At 59.0% G+C, this 25,892-nt stretch overlaps 2 protein-coding genes across 2 annotated transcripts in view; one reads left to right on the top strand and one right to left on the bottom strand.

The window, feature by feature from the left end:
* ATP6V0D1 (ATPase H+ transporting V0 subunit d1) overlaps window positions 1-17,418 on the top strand; it is a 39,088-nt gene extending 21,670 nt beyond the window's left edge. The window contains exons 2-8 of the mRNA XM_055306292.1: window positions 2,955-3,126; window positions 11,226-11,404; window positions 12,773-12,852; window positions 16,148-16,225; window positions 16,352-16,528; window positions 16,638-16,715; window positions 16,812-17,418. Coding sequence (XP_055162267.1) covers window positions 2,955-3,126; window positions 11,226-11,404; window positions 12,773-12,852; window positions 16,148-16,225; window positions 16,352-16,528; window positions 16,638-16,715; window positions 16,812-16,973 — 926 coding nt within the window. The 3' untranslated portion in view covers window positions 16,974-17,418. The remainder of the gene's footprint in view (window positions 1-2,954; window positions 3,127-11,225; window positions 11,405-12,772; window positions 12,853-16,147; window positions 16,226-16,351; window positions 16,529-16,637; window positions 16,716-16,811) is intronic.
* A 443-nt stretch (window positions 17,419-17,861) lies between these two features.
* On the bottom strand, window positions 17,862-23,374 carry HSD11B2 (hydroxysteroid 11-beta dehydrogenase 2). The gene is made up of 5 exons (XM_055307092.1): window positions 23,092-23,374; window positions 19,549-19,761; window positions 19,235-19,420; window positions 18,987-19,124; window positions 17,862-18,809 (listed from the first exon to the last, which is right to left on the bottom strand). Exons 1-5 carry the CDS (start codon window positions 23,354-23,356, stop codon window positions 18,394-18,396), a joined length of 1,218 nt encoding a protein of 405 aa, XP_055163067.1. The 5' UTR covers window positions 23,357-23,374; the 3' UTR covers window positions 17,862-18,393.
* Between the last annotated feature and the right edge of the window lie 2,518 nt (window positions 23,375-25,892).

The following is a 25,892-nucleotide window of genomic DNA, read 5'->3' as shown; positions in this document are numbered from 1 at the left end:
CTGGCAGTGGGGAAGTTGTTGAGTGCACCTTCCCAGCAAAGAGAAGCCCTGTTTAGAAAGGCAGAGGCTGGACACGCTGCCAGAGAGCTGAGGCTAGGGTGATAGCATTTAGGGAAGTCTCCGGCAGCATGTGCAAGGATGCTTTGGAGGGTGGGAGGCAGGAAGCTCGACTGGACTTGCTGTCTCAGAGAATAGTGAGGTCACTGGGATGAGGTGCCCTGCTAAGGGGACTGGATTTTGCCCTGTACATCTGGCCTGGCCTTGAGGCCCAGCTGTGAGCTGGAGAGGAAGGAGTCTTATCGCCTGAGATGGGCTCTCTGCTGGCTCCAGTGGCCGGGTGGATCAATGAACAGGTTTGGTCTGGCAGCTGCTGCGCTAGACGGTCTGACCCAGAACACCACATTCCAGCCCTGGCTTCCAGCTGCTGTCCGCTCTGCAGCTTCCCCTAGTGGGGATTGGAGTACCTGCTGTGCCCGGGCCAGAACCCCCTGCCCCGTTTGTTTTTTAGGTATCACAATCTTTGATAGATAGAAATATATAAAATCAGGGCATGAATGTGACTTGATAAATTAAGTGAAATTAATTTCAATACTATATTAAGAAGGATCAATTCATATTGTCACTCTGTTTCACACCCACAAAAACGACTTCGAAAACATTAAGATCTTTCAAAACGGATCAGTTATTTGCAAGTGAAACCATGTTTCTTTTCAGAAGAGTTGTGTACTCTTCCAGGGTCAAGGATGTTAAAATATGGCACATAAAACCCACTTCTAGAGGTAGGAATGCAAGGTGACGTACAATTATAGCAACCATCAGCTATAACCATCAATTATTGTTAAGAATTTTTCTTTGACAACCAAATGGGTACTTAAACATTGCAACAACTCAAGTACCACTGAGAAAAACACCTTCTTTCACCCATGCCTTATTCTAAGCATAGGTGGGCCTTGGCCAAACCAGGTAGGGATGGGGAAGATGGCCTGGGGCAAGGACGTAGGAGTGTGCACACCTGCTGGGCAAAAGGCAGCAAGATCCGTGAGGCAGAGCAGGGGGCTGGTGACTTCTCCCTTCCCTACATTACACTCGGTTCTGTCCCATGTTTGGGTGGCTCTGAAGAGAAGTAGGTGGGAGTGATGGCAAGAGCAGCAGATGGTGAAGGCCTCCTGCAGGCCTCACAAGGTGAAAGTCCACTCTGTGAGGACCCAGGAGCCACAGAGGACATGAGTGCTGCTTGGCACCCGGATGCCACGCAGCACTGCAGGTAGAAGGCATTTCACCCAGGGGCATGCACACTCCTCCCTCCCTCTCACCTCCCCCTCTCATCTGCTCTCTTGTCTCTCCTTTAGCATACCTGACTCCAGGCTGGGAATGTTCTCTTGATGGTGTGCAGGACTAGGGGCTTTACAGGGAATCAGCCACGCTGTCCCTTACTTTGAAGCAGCCCAGGAGACCAGAGACATAGGGAGGCTTGATCAGGGAGGCTGGCTTGTGGAAATGTTCACAAGTGCAACCCTTTTCTGTCTTCCCCTGGGCAGCCTTCCCAGGGGACAGAAAACATGTAGTCCCTTACAGCAGAAGCCAGCTTTGGCTCTTGGGCCTTCACATGCACACACACACTCACACTCACACACACACACACAGGTACCTTCTCAGCCACTGTCCTTGGTACCCTATCACTGCTACGATGTCTCCTGTTTCAAAATCCAGGAGGAAACTCACCTGCTGTCCTCACCAACACTCTCCCCAGACTTTGGCCCATTCTCCAGGTACTTACCGAGCATGAAAACACGCCAGAACATACTCTGTTCTAGACTCCAGCATGCTGCAGTGACCCCAGATCCGTGCTATCATGGAGCTCACGTGTCCTGTGACAGTTGGAATAAGTGTTACAAAGAAGAGTGGCACAAATGAGGGATAGAGTGGGGGGACTGCAGGAGAGGTCTTTGAAGAGGGGCTGTCAGAGGATATCATTACTTTCTAGGCAGAGGGACAGGGAAGACCCTGAGGTGAGGACGTGCATATGTGTGACGTGCTCTGCCTTGTGTCCTAAGATCACTGGCTGCTGGGTGGGGAATAGACCAGGGATGGGAGACAAGGGTAAAAGCCAGCTTGTTGCCCTGATCCCACTGGGTCTCACCTGTCTTTCCCACCTAAGACCCTTCTGCTTGTCCTCTTGTCCCTTTTCCCTTGCTCTGTCCCTAATGGCTCAGAAGAGCCCAGAGGATTGGCCTATCAGCCTCTAGCCACTCCTATAGCAGGGCTGGTCTTTCCTCCCAGCCTCGAGATGATCTCCCCCTCCTCATGCCACTCATTTGCCCTCCAGGCCACTTGTCACTCAGGCCATCTTGTTGGCTGTTGCCTTTGTATGTTCCTGTCCGTGCCCTTTGCTGTGGCCCAGCCCAGCATGTTCTCTCATCCTCAGTCCCATTTCATTGGCCACTCCACTCCTTTATTTTGTGGCATCTCCTTTATTTTATATGGATTGTTTCTGCCGAAGTGTGGATCTGCTCTTCTAGCCCCGAGGCTCTGGAGGGCAGGGCCTGGGTCTTACTGCGCTCTGGGTTAGGGCCATCCTAGAGCCCACCACATAGAAGGGCCTCAAAGGCTATGGGTTGTGAATGGCACCTTGGGTTGGGGTTTCCCAGGCCTTCTTCTCATTTGGAGGAACAGTTGTTCTACTTGTGCTTATTCCTTGGGGCCCGTGTCCTGGCTCATGACCCAGGGGTCTGGAACATCTCTGGAGCCTTGGCCTGACCGCCCCAGATTGGGCCCTGAGCCAACAGGAAGGTGAAGGCGGGGACAGGAGGTCAGGGTAGCAACAGGCCTCAAGCACAGGGGAGAGACTAGGGCCCAGAGTCCGGGGGCCAGGATGGACAGGGTCTTGGGGTCCTGGGGAGGCTCAGCATGGCCAGCCCTCACCCCTGCCCCCATCCCCCTGCTTTGGGTTTCAGACCTGAAGCTGCACCTGCAGAGTACAGACTACGGCAACTTCCTGGCCAATGAGGCATCGCCGTTGACGGTGTCAGTTATTGATGACCGGCTTAAGGAGAAGATGGTGGTGGAGTTCCGCCACATGAGGAACCACGCCTATGAACCACTCGCCAGCTTCCTGGACTTCATTACGTAAGTGCCTACGGTCCCTTCCCCTCCCACTGGGCAGGAGAGCTGCACCTGCCTCGGCTGGCCGGCTGCCTGCAGAGCCTTCCTTCCTGGACTGTGGAGCTGGGCTGGTCATTCGACAACCCTGGATCTCCAGGCCACCACCTGCCACCTCACTGCTGCCTGGGAATTTAGTGGGCAGGCAAGAGTGTCCCACACTGTAGTGTTGGATGAAGCCTCTTTCTTTGCACCTCTAGCATTACAGAGATTGGGGTGGGGAGACCAGGGATGATGGGAGCACTTTTCCTCACTCACCCTGCAGCATCTACACTGACTCCTTGCTAGGTCTCCATTTTCCATCCTGAGGTCAGGGGTAAGGGGATGGGCAGAGCTCTGCAGAGCCAGGTTCTTGGAATGGACCATTCAGACTCTCCAGCCCTTCTGAGCTGAGGCCTGTTCTCCATCTTCTCTGTCCACAGCCTTGGGCCTTAGGGAGAAGGGGGAAGGCTCCACACCTGACTGCCTTTCCCAACTCCCCAGGTCCCTGTGTTTATGATGCTTGGCTTCCCCACTGTCTAACCCTTGGGTGTAGCCCTGTCTCCACTAAGATCCTGGAGAAGCTGAGCAGAGGAAAGTCCCCTAGGACCCGCAGGCTGGGGGAGGCCACTTTGATGAGGCAGCCTGTTCTTGCCAGGTATGCCTGTGGAAACAGAGATGGAGAGGCTCCCTCTGTCAGCATAGCCCAGGAGCCATGAGCCGGAGCCTGGGAAACAAAGAGATGGCCCCAGAGGTGTGATTGGTGGCTAGCTTCAATGAGCGTGCTCCGTGCTAGTGGAGTGTGAGAGTGTGTTGTGGGAAAGCACTTCCAGGTATACTGGGTACTGTCGAGCTTTTACCATTCCCTGATTTTGGTGCTCCCACCCTCCTCCTTGGGACCCAGCACACCTGCCTGGCTAGGTGCTTCCTGCCTGTTCTGATGCCTACCCCTAGCAAGGAGCAGCCACTTACTCAAGATCCACTTGCTCAAGTAAAGGCTGCAGCCAGAAGGGCTCCATCCTTGGGTAGAGGCCATAGGCTGGGACCTCTGAAGGGCTCAGGGAACCGGCCCAGGCTGGGAAGCAGTCTCTTTCCTGGCCACAGGCCTCCTTTCTGGGGGCCTCCTTGGTATCCTGGCTGGGCCTGTAATTACACCTTCCTGGCTCCGGTCAAGGTACAGACAACATAGTCCTACTGGGGCGGGAGGCCAGAGATGGGGCATGTCTTGTGCTGCTGAGTTGGGGGTAATGCCGAGGCGTCCCATGTGTCAGTCAACTCCTGGCCTGGGCCTGCATATCCCTTGCCCCAAGGCCAGAGCTGGGGACATACCAGGAAGCAGTGAATTTATTGCCAGAGCCCAGCCTTCACCTTGTTTGCACAAGGCTCTTTCAGCTTCCTGAATGTTCTGGCCTTGCCAGCTAGGCTGGCCAGAGGAGGCCTGACCCATGCCAGTGGTCAGAGGGCAGTTGTCATCCATCCCACTGCCCGCTTGGCCACCTGCCTGTGCAGCTAGCTCCTGGCCTTTCTCGGTACCCTTAGAGGCTTGGTCTCAGCCTGCCAGGCCATGAAACTGGAGAGGCTCTGAGCGTGACTGAGGCCGCACAGCCGCCAGCTCTTTGCTGGAGGTTGGCTGCAAGCACCAAGCGTGCTTAAAGCAGCCAAGCACTATCCTGTGGCAGGCTGTCACTTCCCCGCCCCTTCCATTCATGGGTGATTGTGGCTTAAGTCTTCCTATCTCCTCACTCCTGCCCTCACTCAAGAAGAGCTCAGCAGCCACGTGTCAGCTTGTCTGAGCCTGTGGCGGCTCGTTCCATGACCTCGTCATCTCCAGTGACCCGCTCCTCTGCTCTCCAGTGCAGCCGCCCCCTCCAATGGCTACCCAAGGCCATGTCACTCCTGGAACCGGTCCACCCCAGAATCGCTGAGTCAGGCACCCCCTCTCTACCCACAGTCATCAGACCCTCCAGCCCACTCTCAGTCCCTTGTGGGACGCGGGTTCCGGACTCAGCAGGACACTGGGACTTGCTTCCTCCCCGGCTGCCCCTTCTGTCTTCTTTTTCCTCCCTCCCCAGCTGAGGTTCCCTGGTCCATCATTTGAGCACTCCTCTGCCAGCATCCGCAGCTCTCTTGGCCGCCCGTCTTGTAGTCCCGCCCTGGCTGGCAGCCCCCCAGCCCTGGAGGAATCCCAGCAGCCTTCAGCCTGGAGGCGCCCTCCCCCACTTCCACAGCCTGCAGCAAAGCTGGGGAAGCCGGCCTTGGGCGGTGATCCCTGCCGTGGGACGTGCTGCTCCGCTGCACAGCTGGCCTCTGCTTGTATTTGCCCCTTCGGCCACTTGCCCTCCCTACCCAGCACCCTGCAGCCTCCCACCAAGCTTGGGAGACCACCTTACCATCTTAAGCACCACCCCTCTCCCGGCCCCCAGCCTTTTCTCTGGACAGATGGCCCACCTTCCTCCTCCACGAAGACAGTAGAAACCAGTCCCCTCCCATCACCCCATCTGTGTCCCCAACCCTGATCCAATGGCAGAGGCTCCATCTTCTCTTGGGTCTTTCTGCCAAGGTGCTAAGTCTTCCCACCCCACTTCCTGGACCCTGAGTGGCCACTCGTGTACTCACCTGTCTGTGCAACCACCTTCCCTTCCAGTTTCTTCCCATCAGCATCTGGACAAGCGCAAATCTCTCACACCGTGAACAACCCATCTCCTGGGCCCTAAGCTCTTTATGCCCACTGTCTGTTCTCTCACTCCTACTCCCACCCCTGCCCATCCTTTGAGTCTCTAGTCTGCTCCCAGTCCTTGCATCACTCTACCACAAGGCCCTGACTGAAGCTACCGCTGACCTTTGTGACAAGGTCTCCAGGCCTCATCAGGAGCCATGACCTTCTCACCTTCCAGGAGTCTCCTCCCTCTCACAGCATCTCTGCCATTTAACTACTGCCTCCCTGCCTCCTCTACCTCCTCCACTACTACTCTTCCTTCTTGGGTCATCCCACAGCATTGCAGAAAGATGGGCCAGGGCCTGTCCAGGGCAGCTCCCCCAGACTGGGAACTCATACCTGGCTTCTCTGAGGAGGTGGCTGTGTGGCTGAGAGGAATGGTGTTTAAAGGAAGAATTAGAGGAGGAGAGCTTCTGGACTGAGGGAACCAGACATGTCCTGAGCAGCTGGAGCATGGAGCCTCAAATCCTAGGGATGTAAGCAGAGAGGAGAGTGTGGTGAACCCAGGTAGGGGAGGTGTCCACTAGTGCCCGCATCCTGAGTGTGAATACTTGGAACATTGCCATCGCTGCCCACAGCCAGGGTGGAGGTTGGGACTACCCCCAGAGGTCCACTTAGTTCCATCCCTCAGAGTCTCTTGGTTGCCTTCAGAGCTGTCCCTCGGATGGCTGGAACAGGATTCCCCCGGAGGTGATGGGTTCCTTGTCCCTGAAGGTGTGTGAACAGAAGGTGGCCAAGGCCTTTTCTGCCCTCCTGTGGGTAAAGACAGTGTCCAGTGGTTTTATAGATCCTAGCCAGCCTTCAGCCAACATACATGACCAGTATCAGCTCTGGGCTCAGACCAGTGCCAGGACAGAGGGGGAACATCTGAATGTAATGAGATGGGTGCCAGTGGTGGTGTAGACGGCTCCTGGAAAGCCTGTGGGCAGCTGCTACAAATGGATCCAGGGTCACAGGAGGCTTCCCAGCATTAAGAGGACTCCTGAATCAGATGGGGTTAGGGAGGCTGCTCAGGAAAGTGGGTGGTGAGATCAGAGGCAGCTGCCTGGTGTGGAGGCAGACAAGCCTCGAGTGAGCAAGAATCCATAAAGTAGGCTGTCATCAATCACGTAGTCTTGATTTAGCTCATTTTCATGGCAGTAAATGTAATATGTCACTGTACCAAGGGTTCCTTCCAAGCCTCACCATTAACTGCTCTGTGACTTGATATGGAGCCTCTGTTTCTTGGCATTGGAGGGGGATCTTGATCTAAGCCATTCCATGATGGCTTCCCACAAGATAGTAGGCCCTGAATGGGAAGCTGGGAGACTTGCTTATAGGATGTGAGTCTGGTTTCTGGGGAGTCTCATGTGGGCCCCAGAGGCCTTTGTCTTTAGGTAAGTAGCCTCCCTGGAGGGTGCCATCCCCAGTGAGCAGCAGCCAGTTACCCATTGGCAGAGCCTGGGCATGGTAAGCTGCACCATCTGGGAGACATGAAGTCCAGTCTTTCCTAGGTACCAGAGATCTCAGTGCCAGCAGCCTGGAGTGGGAAGCTGGAAGGAGGCTCTGTCCCAGGACAGTGGTCTCAAGTGCTCAGCGGGCCTTTTAGCATAGCTGCCATTCTCCCCAGAACTTTTTGCACTACGGGCCACAGAGGCATCAGGTTACCCAGGCCTCCCTATCCTGGCCCTCTAACCCCCCCCTTTCTATGACCACTTTTGGGTCCCAGCAGGGTCTGTACAGGCTACAGCTCTAGACCTGCCATGGTTTCTGGGTCCTGGATTAGACCTGGCTCCTGCCTGGAGGGACAGCTAGCAGTGATACTCTTTTCTGGAGACTGTGGGAGAACACACACAGGAGCTCTTCCAAGGCCCAGAAGGCTTAGGTCAAGTGGGAAGACCTAGCTGGGCCTCTGGGTAAGGGCAGGATTTTAATGATAAGGTCAGGGTCTCACCAGCTTTGCTGTGGGCTGCACTTCAGTTATCCTGATTGCAGAGGGGAAACTGAGGCTTGCCAGGTAGGCCATCACTAGATATCTCTGTTCACTTTCTGCCCTGGGCAGGGCTCTCTGCAGGACTCTGATAGGATTGAGCACAAATACTGTTTATGAGCAGCCTCTGCTGGGGGCTGTCGGATGGACAGTCCTCATGGCCTCCTCACCAGGGCCAGGCCAGCCCCCAGGGCCAGGATGAGAACATGGAAGCAAGCCATGCTTTTCCAGCAGGTGGCGCCAAAGGGCACAGCAGAGGGACAGGGCTTGGCTAGGGGCTCGGAAGACTTCTTTGAAGAAGGGGCTTCCTAAACCCCAGCCTGAGACTTCTGTGGGCCCAAGCTGAGTCTTGAAGGCTCAGGGTGAGGGAGGGCCTCTGGGCAGAGGAATACAGACTCCTACTCCCACCCCATGAGGGCCTCTTTGGCCTGGCGGGCAGCCGCCTGTCCACTCCCCAGCTGTCTTCCTCTGGAGGGAGATGCTGACCAGCTGGAACCTCATTCTCTCCTATTGAGGCCAAATGAGGGGAGGACTGGTGGAGTGGCTTTCTGGGGGCAGGGAGACAGCTGCTGAAGCCAGGCGAGGAGGAGGAGGATTTCCCTGCCTGCTGAAGGCCTTGGCCTTGGGGGAGAAGCAAACAGCCTAGCCAGCATCATCTCTGCCAGGCCTGCGCTGCCTCCTTTCTCCCAGGAAAGACGATTCTGGCTCTCATTGGGCAGGGGAGAAAAACAGGGGCTGCTTCTGCAGCAACCTTGTAGTTGACTCAGGGAGAGGGAAGAGCCGGGCCTGGCACAGGATTATCCAAGGCTGGCCTAGCCAGGGTTAGAATGGGGCCCTGGAAGGGGCTGGGGATATGTCACCATAAGTGGCCCTTAATTGGCTCAGCATTAAGCTGAGTTCTAGCAGAAGAGGCTGGGGGTAGCTAGCGGGTGCTACCACTGGCCCCCACAACTGCTGTCCGGGCTGAAAAGTGAATCATAGCTGGCCTGTTCCACATCATTGAAGGGGTAACAGCAAAACCAGACAGTAGAGTTCCCACAGGGCTCTCCCCTGAGTCCAGGCCAGGACTCTGAGGAGTCCCAGCGCCTCCCTTGCGCCCTGACCCCAGCCCATCCCCAGCATAAACAGATACCCTGAGTTGTGGACACAAGGAGTGGGGAGGTTTACAGAAAGGAAATTGGTTTGTGGGGATCCTCTGAGAGGACAAGGCTTGATGGGGAGTGTGGTGCCAGGGCGTGGGGACCCTGGAAATGGGGACACAGAGCTCATCTACCCAATGGTGTGACAGGGCTGAGTGCCTATGCTCTCTCTCACATCTTGGGACAATGGGGCTGATAATGCTGGTGGTTGTGGGATCAATAGAATAATATCGGCCTGAGAGGTATGTTCTCCTCCCTGTCCCTGTCCAAAGAGTTGTGAGAGCGTAGAAGAGCATCCTCAGGTCAGGGGGCAGGGGTCTTTGTGGCCGTCTCCGGGAACAGGACAACTGGAGTGGGGCGGGATGGGGTGCAGGTAGAGGGCTGCGGGAGGTGACATGTAGTCCTGTTACTGTGGTACATGAGATTCTGGAAGCACTGGGAACGAGGGATGTTGTTCAGGGTGGAGGGGATGCAGGCTTGGGCTGGAAGCCAAGGCACAGAGCTCTAGCGAGCGTTCTCTGAGGTTCCTCTGCTTTGCCAGCTCTGTCAGGTCAGGGGCAGAAGGCTGGCCAATTGGGCTCCTTGGCTTGCAGCTACGAATGGGCCCCGCCTGAAGCTCAGTTTGAGAGGGGGCGGGCTGGGGGGGGGCTGTCTCTTCTCAGTGCACATCCTGTCGCTGACCCAGCCAGTTTGGGGGCGGAGAGAGGGCAGCTGCCTGGCCCCAAGCCCAGGAGAGCAGAGGTCGCAGCAGGGCGCTGGGCTGGGTGGGAGCTGGGGGAGGGTGCAGGGAGCAGGGGGATGGGGGGTCAGGCCAGGACAGGAGCTGTGGCTTCTTCCTCCTGCCGCCTTCCTGGAGGGCCTTGTGGGAGCTCGCCCCATGGCTGGCCCTCTGGGTTGAGGCTGGGCCACCCCTTTCCTTTCCTTCTCTTGGTATTTAGGTCCACTGCCCACCAGGGGTCTTCTGTGGACAGCTTCAGCCTTTGGGGCGCAAAGTAGTTTCTCAGGACCAGGGCCTGCCTGGGGCCACCCACAAGCTAGGGCAAGGCCTGTACTCAGTGCCCATTCAGAACCTGACCCTTCAGTGGTGCCCCTCTCCCCAAGCCCCCAGGCCTCCTCCGTCCCCTAGTACCCTGCGATCATCCTGGTGACAGGCCGCAGGAATGTTGTGGTTACTGCCACCTGACTGTGCCTGGGGCCTTCCCCGTCTTTACCCCATCCCCACGCAGGTGACTCCACGGCTGCCTCAGCTCCGTTGTGGCATCGTCGCGAAAGTCCCGGCAGAGCTTGCCCCTTGCCCAGTCAGACGGGCAGCCCCACCCTCCCCAGCTCCACAGCCCCCCCTGCTGCCCAGATGCTATCCAGAGCCGGGAGCCAGGGACGCCCCAGCCAGGGAAGACCGGAGCCCCGCCTCCGGGCCCCTGGTGGCCTCCAGGTCTTCTGGGTGGACACCTGGCCTAGGCCTCCGGCCCTGGGGAGGAGGTGGTGCTCTGCCTTTGGAGTGGGGCTGCACAGGCCAGCAATCCACCTGTTCCATCTCTGCCAGACCTGGGGCCTGGCTCCGGGGGCCTCCCACTGGCTCCTCTCTGGCCTTCCCACCTCTGGTCTCTCCCCACCCCTGTTCCTCAACCTTTCCTCACCTTGCCATCCCCCCACCACAGCCTTCCTCACCGGGCAGCCAGACTGACCCAAATGGGACCGTGGCTCTCCTTGCTTGCGGCCTGCTCCTGTATCCCCAGTGCTCCGAGTGCAGCCAGGCCCCTCGGCCTGGCATGGAGTCCCAGGCTCCAGCCTGCTGGCAGCTCTGCCCTGGTTCCCTCCCTCTGCCAGCCCCGAGCTGTGCTCAGTTCCTCGAATGCGGCAGACACTCAGTGAATGCCTTCAGGCCTTTGCACACACTGTTCCCTCTTCCTGGAACACACTTTCATCTCCCAGTTCTTTCATCCCCCAAGCTGGCCTTCCATCTCCCTCCTTGCGCCCTGCTGGAACTGTTCACACTGTGGGGCGGTTACCTGTTCCAGGCGTGAATCTATGCCACACCCCAAGGGAGGGGCCTTGTGTCCCCGACTCCTGGCTCTGGAGTAGGGGTGCACCGGGGCAGGGAGGTGAGCCAGCGGTGCTGGCCTGCAGCACCCTAGAGGTGGCATCACTGTTGAGGGACCGGTGGCCTGTGCAGAATGGGGGCAGTGGGGGCACAGTGCTGGACTAGGACTTGCCAACCCCCCCCTCCCTGACGGGCTTCCTTACTGCCGTGTGCCTCCCACAGTTACAGCTACATGATCGACAATGTCATCCTGCTCATCACGGGCACGCTGCACCAGCGCTCTATCGCCGAGCTTGTGCCCAAGTGCCACCCACTAGGCAGCTTTGAGCAGATGGAAGCTGTGAACATCGCGCAGACACCTGCCGAGCTCTACAATGCCATTCTGGTGGACACGCCCCTGGGTGAGCCACTGGGGCGGAGGGGGGAAGAGGTGGGCAGCGCCTCCGGGTGGGTTTGTGGAACCCTGGGTGGAGAGTGGGGGGTGGGGGTGATGCTGAGCCAGAAAGGGAGGCCTGCCACCTGCTGCTTACCTTTATCTTGTCCTTGACCTCCCGCTCATTCTCTCACCCTGCCTTCTGCTCCTTTTCTGTTGCTTTTACTGGGCCAGGCAGGCCACCCCCTGGGCCTGACTCGGAGCATGTAGCTTTGTGAAACTGGCCAATTTCTCAGAATGCAGAGGATGGCTGAGCTCATGCAGAGGGGAGAGGCCCGGGACCCTCAGAGTCTTGGGAGCTTGAATGACCGTGGCCCCAAGCTGGGCCAGAGTGGCTGGCTGCCTGTGAGGCAGAAGAGGGAAGCAAATAGCTTCACTCGCCTCCACAGAGCAGGTCCCAGGGGCCAGGTCAGGCAGTGTCCGGCAGGATGCAGGGTTCGTGTCAGAGGCCAAGAAAGGAAGGGGAACTGGGAGCTTCCTGCAGGGCCCCACCTAGGCAGTGCTGGCTTCTGCCTGTCTTGGAGGCTGGAGAGAAGGCACTAAGGCTGTCACCAGCTAGTGCCCTCATAGCCACAGTCCTAGTCCCCAGGGCACCACCTCCAGGAAGCCTCCAGGGTTAGACCACTGGCTTCTAAGCTGCCCTTGTTCCTATACTGAATGGCCTGAGCCCTACCTGCTGGGCATATCTGCTGTATACTCCTCCAGTAGCTCTGAGCAAGTTCTGGGCTCTTTGTGGCTTCTCAGTTTCTCCATCTTTAAAGAAGAGACAGACTAGTGAGTCTGAGGGCCCCTGTCAGGAGAGGGGGCTCTATCCTGCTCTGGCCACCACTTTTAGCCTAACAGTGGCCCTCTGGATCATTGGTCCATGCCCACCCAGCTTGTTCCTGGTCTTGAGGAGGAGGCTAGTTTTCCAAACATGGGCCCCAGGCCCTCCTGGGCGTTGCAGATCTGTGGGCATCAGGCCCCAGATCCACAGCTGCCCCTCAAGGAAGAAGGATGTCATGGCCTCTTATGCAAGTCTGTCTTTGGCATGGACCGAGGTTGGGTCTGCCCCAGAGGCGATTAGATCATGTTATGGCTGGCCGCCTCCTTTATAAATCAGTTTTAGGAGCAAGGATGCAGGAGAAGCTCAGGTCAGTGCACATGGCCCCTAGTATTGCTTCTGCCACTTCCAAGGCAATCGCCCAGGCTGGGTTGGGAGGCCCCCACCCCCCCTTGCCAGTTGGGCCTTGTGGCAGGAGCCCTCTGTGGCCTGCAGGGTGGCCAGACAGCAGCTGGACTCTTGCCTAGGCTGAATCCAGTCTCCCACCCTCACCCCCACGTCTTTCTTCCCCAGCGGCCTTTTTCCAGGACTGCATTTCAGAGCAGGACCTTGATGAGATGAACATCGAGATCATTCGCAACACACTCTACAAGGTAGTGCCCTCGCCAGGGGCAGGGCCGGGCCTGGGGGGGGGGGCTGGGGGGGCACGGGGTGGTGGGCTGGTGTGTTAGGTGGGGGTGCCGGGACAGGACGTGGTGCACCAGGCTCCTATCCTGGGGGCTTATCCACTCATTGCTGGCTCCCAAGCTGGGCGCAAGCTGCATGGAACAGGTTCTCCACCTTGTGGCGCCTGCGGCAGGTCCTGATAAGATCAGCAGGAGTGGCTGGTGCCCCACGGCTCGGCCTGTCAGAGCTGGCTCCTAGATGGCTGCTCCCCTGCATCCAGGAGGGTCACGGGCCACCACCCAGGCCATAGCTTTCAGGGTTACCCCACCTGGACTGTTGCCAGCCAGAACAGGCATTTGAGCAGAGGCAACGGTGTGCTCGGTTATGGTGGAGGAGGGTACCCAGCCAGGTGTAGCCGGGTCACCAAGTCCTTCTCGGGTTCCCAGGCCTAGAACCAGTGTCATGTCCCAGCATCCTCATCCCCCGCACACCTTCTGCTTCCCTCCAGGCTATGGCACAGGTTGGTGACCCCTGGAGATAGAGTGAGTTTGGGATTCATGGGTCCATACTGTCCTGGCCCAAGGAGGCTAAGAGCAGGGCTGAGAGCCAAGGCAGGGGGCTGGCCAGGGACCAGTGAAGGACATTTGGGACAGTCTGGGTTCTGGCCGTAGTGAAGCACTGAGCAGTGGTGCCAGAACCCCTGATGGGCTGCAGCCAGGAACATGGATTAGCAGTGGGCAGGCCCCAAAGTGGGGGCTGAGGCTAGCCCAGGCTGAGGGCCCTGCTGACCTAACCCTGAGAACACCTGTCTGTCGGATCTTTACGGTGAAGGTCTTCTCCTGCCTGGGTTGGAGCTAAGAGGCCAACACTTGGCCACAGCCTGAGCCAAGGCCCTCCAGTCTCCCTCTGGGAGTCTGGGCTAGGGTGTAAGGGCAGCTCTGTGGGTAGATGAGGAGCCCGCTTGTAGATTGCAGGCGTGTAGGCAAGGGAGCAGCAAAGGCAGAAGCAAGCATGGGACATGGGCCAGGTGGCAATCAGTTTGCTGTGGAAGTGCGGGTTTCAGATGGACAGCAGGACACAGGTCTGGAAAAAGAGGCAGGCACAGGATCAAGTCACCCAGGGCCTAGCGTGCCAGGCCCGAGTTTGAACTGTATCCGGTGGACAGGACCAGCCAGCCAAAGTTTGCAGCGGAGAAAGCCCCCTCTGGCTACAGGGCGGAGGACAGAGCAGAGAGGTGAGAGCAAGGTAGGCAGGCAGCCAACTTCTTTAATTGTCAAGACCGCCCTAGGAGCTAGCTGGGCATCGGTATCCACACTGTGACATGAGGAAACAGGGCTCAGAGAAGCAGAGAAGCACGGTAGGTTGCCTGAAGCCACTTGCTAGACTCTAGAAGCACTGGGATCACACCTGGCTCAGCGTGTTTGGAAAGCACGTGCTCTCATCTGCCCCGCTAACAGGGAGGCAGGCCAGGCCGTCAGCCGAGGCTGTGTGTGCACACACCATCTGAGTGCTCCTGCCCGCCCAGATGGCCCGCTGCCGGGATCCCTGCCCTGAGACCGGGTGAGGGGTGCGGCTGTCCCCCCAGCCTCACCCACACCCTCACCGGGCCTGACTGGTTCTAGCTGGAGTCACTGGTGAGGGCTGCTCAGGCACCGGCTCATAAACACTGATCCAAGGCTGAGGGCATCGTGCCAGGACCGCCTGCTCGTCAGGCAGTGTCCCAGCCCAGTGGCCACAGATGGGAGATTAGACGGACCCTCAACGGCCTGGCAGGTGGGAACTGTAGGCAGCTGCACAGCAGCCATGGACTGGCAGGCTGCAGGGGACAGGGTGGGGGAGGTAACCTTGGTACCTGTCCCTGTGGGGTCTTGCCAGTTTCTTCAGCTGCCCTAGCTTCCAGAAGAATCTGGGCCTGTCCCACCATCTCCCCCGACCCTGGGGTCAGCCTCTCTGGGGACTGGTACAGCTCGGTGAAGGCTGGGGACTTCCCCACAGTTTGGAACTGCAGGGAAGGTCTGCCCCTCGGGAGGAGGCCTGGAGATTTGGGCACAACCAGCTTGGCTGGCCACGGGGAGGAAAGTGGCTGGGGACTGTCATCAAGGGACTGATTACCACTAAGCCATGGCAAGATTGGCAGAGGTTTCTGATCCAAGCCCTCTGCTTCCTGTGCTGGAGTCCACTCTCTCCTTCCAAGCTTCTTGCTCCCTGCCCTGTCCTAGATTCTGTTTCCTGTGACCCTGGTGGTCCCAACAGGCCTCCTCCCGAGCCCAGCCTGCCCAGTGCTGTTTTGCCTGTGCTTGTGGACTCCTGGGTCTCATTTCACTTCCTTGGAGCAGCAGAGCCTGTGGCCCAAATCAGCTAGCGGTGGATGAAAAAGTCTCTGAACCTTGGAGGGCAGACCTCAGTGCTGAAAGCTTTCCAGGCTTCCCAGCTCTCACTCTCAACCCTTCAGAATAATCTCTAGCCTGTGGAGCCAGAGTCCCTGTGACCATGCCACCAGAAGGGACCCAGGAGGATCTGAGTGAAGGGAGCTCTCTGGGGGGGCTGCAAGACCATGCTCTCTCTCCTGACATGTCCCTGATTGGTTTTATGAGTGAGTGCTGGGAGGGAACTAGGGCCTGGGCTGAACTGTCTTTTCCTCATGCCCAGGAGATCCAGTTTGCCTGGACAGGAAGTGCTCATTCTCATCACAGCCCATGTGTCCAGCCGTTGCACTGCAGGGCTCGGTCTGTGTAGGCAATAACCGTCGCTCAGCAGGAGCTGGGCTGACATTTTGCTTTGTGCTTCACAATGCCTGGGAGCTACCTGAGGGTGTTCTGTGAGGTGGGCTACCAAGAAGAGCCCGGGCACCCAGTCCAGGCTACCTCCGTGAACCCTCAGGAGTAACCTTCCTTCATTAAGCCCATCAACACATGGTTTTCTGAGGCTGAGGAGGGGCGGTTTGGGGGAAGGGCAGGCAGGGCAGCGGGGGGCAGACAGGGCCCCTGTCTAAGCCTGGAGTCCTGTGGGATGATGGTGGAGAGGTGTGGAGGGGGTACTACACCACGAAGCAGTCAGTCAGCCAGAAATTGCTCTGTCACTCCTGGTGCAGAGAGGCAGCAGGCCAACTGATTAACAGTTGGAATTTGTGGATGTTTCCGAGACCCTGACATGGGAGCTGCCCTGGCCAATCCATGGGTGTGATGCTTGGACTTACCATGCAAGGGACTGGGGAGGGCAGGAGAGGCCTGGCAAATCTCCCAGTTCCCTGCCTGGGTTGAGCAAGCCCCATGCTCTGCACAGGCCTACCTGGAGTCTTTCTACAAGTTCTGCACCCTACTGGGCGGGACCACGGCCGATGCCATGTGCCCCATCCTGGAGGTGAGTGCCTGCCCACCCTCACACCTGCCGGTCCCTGGTAGCCCTGACCTGGGGAAAGCCCTGCCAGCTGACTGGCACCTGCCTCCTTCCCCCTCCCTCCACCTTGCCTGTGTGCCGGCCCCACAGTTTGAAGCCGACCGACGAGCCTTCATCATCACCATCAACTCGTTCGACACAGAGCTGTCCAAGGAGGACCGTGCCAAGCTCTTTCCGCACTGCGGAAGGCTCTACCCAGAAGGCCTGGCCCAGCTGGCTCGGGCCGATGACTATGAGCAGGTGAAGAACGTGGCCGACTACTACCCGGTGAGTGCCCTGGCTACAGGATAATGGGCAGGCATACTGGCATCTGCATCCCCACCCCTCACCCAACAGCACCCTCATGCTCATGCTTTCCATCTCTCCCCCGGGCCAGGAATATAAGCTGCTTTTCGAGGGGGCAGGCAGCAATCCTGGAGACAAGACCCTGGAGGACCGATTCTTCGAGCATGAGGTGAGGGATTGCTCACCTGCCGATCGTAGGGGAGGGTTGGTGGCCCAGGCCTGACTGCCATCGCGGCCACCTGCACACCATGCTGCCTGTCTGTAGGTGAAACTGAACAAGCTGGCCTTCCTGAACCAGTTCCACTTTGGTATCTTCTACGCCTTCGTGAAGCTCAAGGAGCAAGAGTGTCGCAACATTGTATGGATCGCTGAGTGCATTGCCCAGCGTCACCGCGCCAAGATCGACAACTACATCCCCATCTTCTAGCGCTCTGGCCCAAGGCTCCCCACAAGTGTGTGTCTGCGTGTGCTGTGACAAAGCCCATGGTTCACATGCCTGCCCCAGGGGGTAGCACATTGTTCCAGTGACTACTGGTTTCCCTGACCCTCTCTGAGATGGCTCTTGGGCCTGAAAAGGGGCTGGGCACCTGCTCCCCCTACCAAGGATGGACCAACCCCCTCTCCCCTAAAAGGAGGCCCCCTCAGCCCTCTGTTTACAGCCACTGACATGTCTAAGAAGCATGTGGTCATTTTATGTCCTTCCCTGAGAACCCCTGGGGCAGCGTGAGCCTCCTCTTCCGTCCGTGGGTGGCCCCCAGAGCTGTGGCCCAGGGGAAGGAGAGTGTGTGTCCTGGAGGCATAGGAGAAATAGCTCTACAACCCCATCCCTCAGCTCTGCCCTCTAAGACAATAAACTGCCCTCTCAAAGCCTAGCTGTCTGCTGTCTCCTTTGTGCCCTAGTACCTCTCCCAGACGTCCAACTTCCCTTGGGTAACCCTCCCCCCACCCCGAGCTTTCCAGCTCCTTCGCTGGCCCTCTCCCTGTGCAGCCAGGTTCTGCAGGATGAGGGAAATCACTGGAGGCCCAGACAGGGCCATGGAGCTGGGTCCTGGCCCTGGAGGGCCCCAGGCCTCCCTGTTTGCCTCATTGAGCCCCACTATGCCCTTGGCCAGGGGCACCACCCCCATTTCACTAGGAGGAAGCCCTAATCTGTGAATAAATGAAGGGGACTAGGTGTGAACCACAGAGCCTGCACCCAGAGTCTCAGCCTGTGCTGACCACCGGGGCTTCCCCAGGCAGTCACTAATCTGTCACCCAGCCACAGCCTATCACCCAGGCAGTCACCCCCTCCCAAAACAGTATCTCTGCATTCTAGGAGAAATAAAAATTTGTCTTTATTTAAAAGGTGGCAGTCAGGCAAGTGGGGTATGCAGCCTCCCTGTGGCTAGGGGGCTTGGGTGGGTGGTCAGAGCCCGAATTCTTGAGCCAGTCAAGAAACAGGATTCACCCTTTGAATTGCAGCACTGAGGCACTGGTGCCTCAAAAAAATCCTGAGGGGGGTCCCCACCCCACCCAGTAACTCCTTAGTTTGCAGAGGCACTGTCTGCGGGATCCTGTCAAAGGCTACAGCTAAGTCTTGCACAGAACTCCCCATCCAGCTGGGTTCTCCAAGCTACAGGGGTGGAACCTTGTGCCCAGGAGGGTCTGTGTGGGCTCATGAAGCAGTTGAGAGGCCTGGAGGTTTATTGGAGGTCTGGCCTGGGGCACTGACCGAGTAGGTAGGGCTGGGGTCCTTGAGGCCAGGCTCTAGGGCAGACTTGGGGGGGGAAGGTCACAATGCCCAGGGGAGGGCCAAGGGCTCAAGGAACCTCCTCTGCCGGAGCAGCTAGGCCACCTGTGGGCACTGCTCATTGGGCTGCCATGGGGGAAGGGCCTTCGTTTGGATCTGGGTCCTGGGCTGCCTCCTGGGCTGGGGTAGAGCCAGGCTGGCCAGGCCGCAGTGCTCTTGGCAGACAGTGATTGATGAAGAAGGTCTGCAGGAAGCGGCGCCGCAGGCCCTCAGGCAGGTAGTAGTGGATGAAGTACATGAGCCCCAGGCCACGGCCTGGGTAATAGCGGCGGCGCGGCTGAGCTGCCAGCAGCGCGTCAGTGATGGCATCTACGACTGGGCTGAGGTCTGGCAGGGCGAGGCGCAGTGAATGCAGGAACTGCCCGTGTAAGTGCTCAATGTAGTCTTCGCCGTAGGCCTGGAGCAACTCTCGGGGCAGGCTGGCCAGCAGCAGCTGCTTGCGCTGCTCCCAATGTCCCACATTCCGCACGGACTCTGGGGAAGGAGTGGCAAGGTCAGGGTGAGGTCAGTTAGGGAAGCCAAATCCAGACTCCAGTAAATCTACCCCCAAACCACTCCCTGCCTCCAGCCAGAGCCATGGCCATTCATCAGACTAGATCCCACCCCAGGCAAGACCACAACCACACACCCCATCCCAGGCCCGACCCCCACCTGTCTTAAAGCAGCCAGGCTGGATGACGCTGACCTTGACCCCCCAGGGCAGAAGTTCACAGCTGAATGTGTCCATGAGCAGCGCCATGGCCGCTTTGGAGGTCCCATAGGCTGCCAAGCATGGGTATGGCATGTCTCCTGGGGATGGATTGGAAGTGAGGCTGCTCAGCCTGGGCCAGAGGCTCTAGCATCCCTCCCCGCGGCTCTGCAGCAGCACCTTTTCTACTCCAGAGGGGAGGGGCACTCACCTGCTGGGCTGCCCACAGTCACTATACGACCCCTAGAGCGGCGCAGCAGTGGCAAGAGACCCTTGGTCAGCTCAAGCGCGCCAAAGAAATTCACCTCCATGCAGCTGCGGAATGTGGCCACAGGGGACAGCTCCACATCGGCCACTACATCGTTGTGGCCTGCATTGTTGACCAGGCCCCACAAGCCTGAGGGCATGGAGAAGGTGGGTGAAAGAGAGGAAGAAGTGCTGGATCGAGCCAGCAGCAAACCTCTAATCCCTGCCCATTCATTCCCACCAGCCACGCCCTCTCCTGGAGGAGCTCTGGCCACTGACCTGTGCTGCTGGTGTGGGCCTTTGTGAACTCCAGTGCTCGGCTGATGTCTGCTGGCTTGGTCAGGTCCATCTGCAGCAGCCTTAGGCGAGGGGAACAGCAGGCACGCAGCTCTAGGGCACCAGGGCCATCCAACTCCAACACGGTGGCCAGCACCGTGAAGCCCATGGCATCTAGCTTCTTGGCCGTCTCCTTGCCAAAACCAGAGTCACAGCCTGGCCAGGGCAGGGCAGCCAGTGAACTACCACTGTGGCCCAGTCCAGCCTGAGTCGACTCTAAGGATCCCCAGGGTCCGCACAGGATCCAGGCCCCTAGATATCCAATCTTCCAGCAGCCAGCAGGCCTCCCTCCTCTCCCAGGTCCGCCTCTGCAGGCTTTGCCCCTCTGGGCACCAGCTCTCTCACGGCTGTCAACTCCCTGACTCCTCACAGCTACCTCAAATGAGGCTTACATTTCCCACTTTACAGAGGACATTGAGACCCAGCAATGAGAAGCTGCTTCCCAAAGACTCTTAGCCAGCAAAGAGTAAGGCCAGGACTCTCCTGGAGGTCAGTGTGAGGCCCAGTCTCAGCGCTGGTGTCCTGCTTGCTTTGCTCTCAGGCCTTAGCTTGCATGTGCAGTGTTACTGCACCACCTCCCTCCCTTTCTCGCTGCCCTTGCCCAGCTTCTTCCTCTTACCTGGACTATGAAGCAGCCCCCTCCTTGGTCCTGTCCCATCTTGCCCCCTTGAACGCATTCTCTACCTAAGCAGCCAGAGGGATCTTTCCAAAAATGACAATATAATTCTGCGGCTGAAAACCTTTCCAAGGCCCCCCTGCCAGTCCTCAGGATGAAGCCCAAGCCCTCTACTCCCATCATCACAAGCTGAGCCCCACTTCCCTTCCATGCCAACATCCCTACTATTGTTCTAAGCTCTAGGCAAAGCTAGAGGCCCATCCCCATCTCACCCTTGACCCCAGCTCTGGGAATTCCAACCAGTGGCAACAGTAGGGCATTCTCTGAGCCCCGGACCACTTGCCCCCAGGACAGGCGAGATGATGGATGGAGAAGAGAACAGACCTGCATTTGAATCCCTTCCCACACCCAGCAAGTGTGACCTGAGGTCAGTTACCACTTTGGAGACCTAATTTCCTGTCTTTGGTATGTAGAGAGAGGAACCACCAGGCAGAGTCTAAGTGGGGGTCTGATAAGCAGCAACCCCCTTCCTCAATTGTTCCTCAAATTCTGATCTTGGCTCCCTAGGCAGCCAACAAGAGGAGGGAGAGGGCCATGAAGGAGGAGGCTTTCCAGAGCCTGCCTCCCTGGTGCTCCTGCTAAACAGAAGTTTCACAGTAGCCCTGCTTTTCCAATTTTGGACGCTTGGGATGCCTTCCCCACCTCAACCCCGCCCTCTGCTGAGGCAGAGAACAAAGCTGGGCAGGGGGCTGTGAGCTGGGCTTTATGTGGCTGGGGTTCTGCAGACAACCCTGGGCTGACCGGTCCTTCCAGGGGAAGTCTGACTGGGGAGGCGAGTGAGCACATGTGTGTCCACTCGCATAAGCTCCCTCCCAGAGCAGACGGGCCCTTCACAAGGAAAACAGAGGCCTTCCAGAGCCTCAGCTGTGCAGTCCGAACAGTCACCCATGCCTCGCATACCCTCTTGTTTACCTGACACACACAGACACCTGTACATACCTCCAGCCTGCTGGCATATTCACACAGGGGTTCCCTCTCATGAGACCCCCCTGCCACCATCATACACAGAGGTGCACACAAGGCACTCAGCCCAAATTCTGACCCCAGGTCGGAGCTCAGGTAGTGGTTTTCAGGGGCATTCTCAGGAAGGGTGAGTGGAAGCTCTGGCAGGCTCGACACTGTTCCTAGCAGGTGAGTCAGGGCCTGGTTACCTCTTTGTCTTGCAATCAGGTGGTGAAAGAGGAAACCACAGAGAAGTTGAAGTAGGCTGGGCAGCACTCTTCCCCTCTCCCATCACAGGGCTTTACAGTCAGAGATGGGGGAGCCCAGACCTCAGATGGCATCCCACCTCTTCCCTCCTTCTCAGGCTCAAGGCAAGGAGCAGTAAGAGCAGCAGCTTGAAGGCCTGTGGGGAGCTCTCAGGACCGACTGCCCACTGGGTCACTAGTACCAGCAGATACCCTGAGCCCTGTGGAGGCAGCTCACAAATTAGAAGGCAGGAGGGGGGCTGTCCAGTCCCTGGGAGCAGAGCTCACAGCCTAGTTGCTGCTTCATCCCGGGGTGGGGGGGGGGGTGTCTGTATCTTTCCTTCCTCAATCCCCCCAAACTTCACACTGTACTGAATTCAGGTCCCATGCATCAGGCCTGAACCCTGCTCTAGCTCCCCCAGAGCCCTCATGCCACCCTTATTCCCACCTCATCTCAGCAGTCTGGCTTCTTGCCTGGCATTCAAAGCCTCTTCTGAGGAAACAACCTCATGTCCCACCATGTCCCAGCAGCCAGGCTGGTTACTGATTGTCCCTACCCAGGCCACACTCACTTCTGTCTCAAGCCTTTGTTCTATATCCACACTTCACCTATCTTCACTCATCCTCTGAGGCCCGGCTCCTGGATGGCCTGTGGGAAGTTCCCTCAGGTCCATCCGATCCTACGGGGCCCCCTACTGGACCCAGCCTCTGAGCAGCCAGTCTGGAGGCAGCCCCCAGCCCAGGGCCCAAACACCAGGCAGAGCTCTGAGAACCTGTCCAAGGCCAGGCGGGGTGGGGGAGAACTAGACTGCCCCTCCCCCCCACAGCACAGCCGGTGCCCCCTGGCCTTTCTCCCCCTCCCCACTTCCGCCTGGGCCTCAGGCCCCCCCTCCCCTCCCCTCCTTCTGGTGACAGATTTATTCCCTGCTCCAGACAAAGGGAACTCCGCCAGGCGGCCAGAGGCACCTGAGTACTGCTCTCCAGGACCTCCTTCCTGGGCACTGAAGACCAGGAGGAGAGGAATGTGGGGTGGGGTGCTGGTTGCAGACCTGGACGGCTACCTCAGCAGTTTGGGGGTGGGTGGCGTGCTCTGAGAGGCAGCTGAATGCCCAGCTGCCGGTCATGGTGACCTCAACCTTTTCTGGAGTCCAAGGATCCCAGCCAACTTGGGGGGTGGGTCAATGCCCCAACTCCCCATCTAAGCGCCTTCCTGTGGCCCCAGGAAAGAGGAAATGGAGCGTCCCACGTGGGCTTGTTAGGCCGACTCCAAGGGGTGACCATCGTCTGAGTCCCTCAGAGCACGCCCCGTCCCAAGCCTGCTCTCCTGGGAAGGGGCACGCCATGAACCCCGAACTCCGGAGGCTCGTCTTTCTCAGCCAGCCGTCGTCCCTGCGCACCTGCCCGCTCCCAGCCTCGTTCTCCCTCCGACACTCCCCGGCGGCAGGTAGCGAACCCGGACTTAGGAGGGGCCGTGCCTTCCTACTTGGCTCGCTCTCGGCACCCAGGGGAGGCGACACTCGCACTCCTGCGCCGGGGGTCCCGCCTGGCGTCGGCGGCTCACGGGGAACCCTCGGGGTCTGGTCCCGCCCTCGAGCCTGGAGTCCCCGCGCTCCGCGCACTCACCGGTGATGAGCACCGCGCGAGTGGCCACGGGCAGGCGCGGCGGGCGCGCCAGGCGGGACAGCGCCATCCAGCCGGCGGCGGCCAGCGCGGCGAGCGCGGCGGGCGGGGGCAGCAGGCGCTGGCACAGCCAGTCGAGCGCGGCCAGCAGCGCCAGCGCCGCCAGCAGCGGGCGGCCCAGACGCAGGTCCGCGCGCAGCAGCTGCAGCAGCGCGCGGGCCGCCACGAGCAGCCAGGCGCCGCCCGACGGCCAAGGCCAGCGCTCCATGGCGGCGGGGCCGGGCCGGGCCGGGCCGGGCCGGGGCGGGGCGGGGGCCGGGCTGGGGAGCGGGGAGCGGGGAGCGGGGCGAGGGGCCGGGGCGCGGGGCGCGGGGCGCGGGGCGCTGCACACACCGGCCGAGGGCGGGAGGGACACTCGCTTTCTCCGTTCGCCCTCGGGCCGAGCTTATAAAGAGCCCCGGGGGCGGGGGAGCGGGCGGGGCGGGGGCGGGGCGGGGGCGGGGCTTCCCTCCACTTCTCACCCCGCACCCTCCTTCGGGCAGGTGCCCCCCCTCCGCCCCGCCCCCACGGCCAGATCTGCTTTCTAAGAAGCCGGAACAAAGTCTCAAAGTTGCTGCTAGAGGAGGAGCCGCCTTGCCGCGGACCGTGCGGGGGACAGGGCCGGGTGGTGTGGCCCTCGTGCCCTGCATCTGTTCACCCCTGCCCCCCGCCCCCCCCCGCCCCCAGGTGAACGCCCCCGCTCACACTCGCTCCGGACACCTGAGGACACGCACAACCTCCATCAGCTCCCCCTCCCCCCGCCCCCCGGGACAGCGCCCCTGGGCCTCCCGCCTGCCTGAAGCCGCGGGAAAGCCGCCCCAGCCGCAGCGGGCACACGCGCCGCACTCCCACGCCGTGCGCGGCCGCAGGGCCCCCGCGCACACACGCCCTGACGCGCGCTCACACCTAAGCTGCTCCCGCCACAAAACCGGCTTGTGTTGGGGCCGGGGGGAGGACTGCCCCGGCTCTCGGGAGTCTCTTGGCCCGCCTTCCTCCTTCCCTCCAGGGCCCCCGTCCTGGGGATGCACCAGCCCCACCTCCTCCTGCCACACAAGGGGACGTGTGTGGGAGTGCAGGTGTGTGCATGTGTGTGTGTGGCGGGGCCGGGGGCTAACAGAAAAGGTCTAGGCCTCCCATTACCTCCAGCCCACCCTCCAACTGATACTCCTAGAGCCAGGCCAGTGGGGACACCTGGAGAGTCAGTGGGGGCGGCCTCTGGGACTCCGGGATCCCTGCCCTACTCCCATGATTCCACAGGGTATAAAATAAGTGATGTGAGTGTGGGTGCATTTCCCTGCCTGTATATATGAAGATCTGTGTTTGTGTGTGGCCCAGCGGCCCCCCATCCTGCCCACCCCCGTGTCTGGCACCCTGCGTTTGGCATCCATGCTAGGGCTGTGCCAGGCACTAGGAGTTCGTGCCAGCACCTGGCTGCCAGGCCCTATTCTGAGGGCAGTAGGTACAGCCCATGGCAGAAGGAGTCCCTGCTTCCTGTGAGCCTCTGGACCTTGCCCACTGCTTCATCTGTACCCAAACTAGGTCCTGGAAGGTCGTGGACCCCTCGCAGCCCGTGCCCATTCTCTATCTTAGGTACTCAGGCTCTGTGCCAGGGCTTGGAGGCAATGCCTCCTCCAAAGCCTTCTCTGCCACCCAGGCATGGCTCCCTGGTGGGCCAGAGGAGTCTCAGGGAGGGGGCTGGGAGCCACTTAAGAGGGGAGGCTCTGGGTGGAGGGCCCATCTCCTGTCCAGAGCCATTTCTGTGGTTTTATGTATTCCTCCTCTTAAAAGCATAGATGGCAGGCTCGCCCTGGCCGTGGGAGTCAGGACTTGCCTGGGGAGGATATGTGTGCCTGCCTTCGGTACATGACCTTATGTATCCGCTTGTGCCAGTATTTGCATACACTTGTGTCTGTGTCCTGTACCATGACCCTGTGTGTGCATGTGACCCCTGTGTTATGTGTGCTCCTGGAGACTCTCCCTCAGTCTGGGTCATCCTTTGGAAACTCAGAGAACATTCCCTTTCTAAATCCTGCTGACTCCTGTTGCCCTGCATCTATGTATGGTCCAGGCTCACAAGAAGACACGGCAACCTTGGCCTGGCTTCCTGACCTGAGCTGTAGACTCTGGGTTTGTGGGACCCTCCCCATCAGCTCTGTCACCCCACTGGAAGTCTGGCTATGGTTTCTTCTGCTTCAGTCTATTAAGGGCTTCCTTTTGGAACTGGGGGGGGGTGTAGAGGAAGAGGTGGGGGTCCTAGGCAGTCTTCAAGATCAAGTCCACATTAGGTAGTGGTACTAGCACTTGCCTGAACTGGCATCGAAACTAGGGGAAGTGGATGTAGGAGTTGAGAGCGGAGACTGAGAAGCGGAATCCTACACTGTCCTGCGAAGGAATCATGAAGGATCCTGACTTACTGGGAAGGCCACGTGGGGAGAAAGACTTGGTGAGGGGGTATAGGGAATTGCCTTTGGCTACAGAGCACAGGATGGCTACAGAGCACATCCAGCTCATCTTCTGGGATGCTCTGCCACCTTGCACAGAACCACTAGTCCTATGTGATATGGGTCTTGTGGGACTGGATGATCTGCCACATTTTTATTTTTATTTATTTATGTTTTAAAAGATTTTATTTATTTATTCATGAGAGAGAGAGAGAGAGAGAGAGAGAGGCAGAGACACAGGCAGAAGGAGAAGCAGGCTCCATGCCGGGAGCCCGACATGGGACTTGATCCTGGGACTCCAGGATCACACCCTGGGCCAAAGGC

Source organism: Nyctereutes procyonoides, unplaced genomic scaffold (assembly GCF_905146905.1).
Source record: "Nyctereutes procyonoides isolate TBG_1078 unplaced genomic scaffold, NYPRO_anot_genome, whole genome shotgun sequence".
Taxonomy (NCBI): Eukaryota; Metazoa; Chordata; class Mammalia; order Carnivora; family Canidae; genus Nyctereutes; species Nyctereutes procyonoides.
This window is presented reverse-complemented; position numbering and strand designations above follow the sequence as displayed.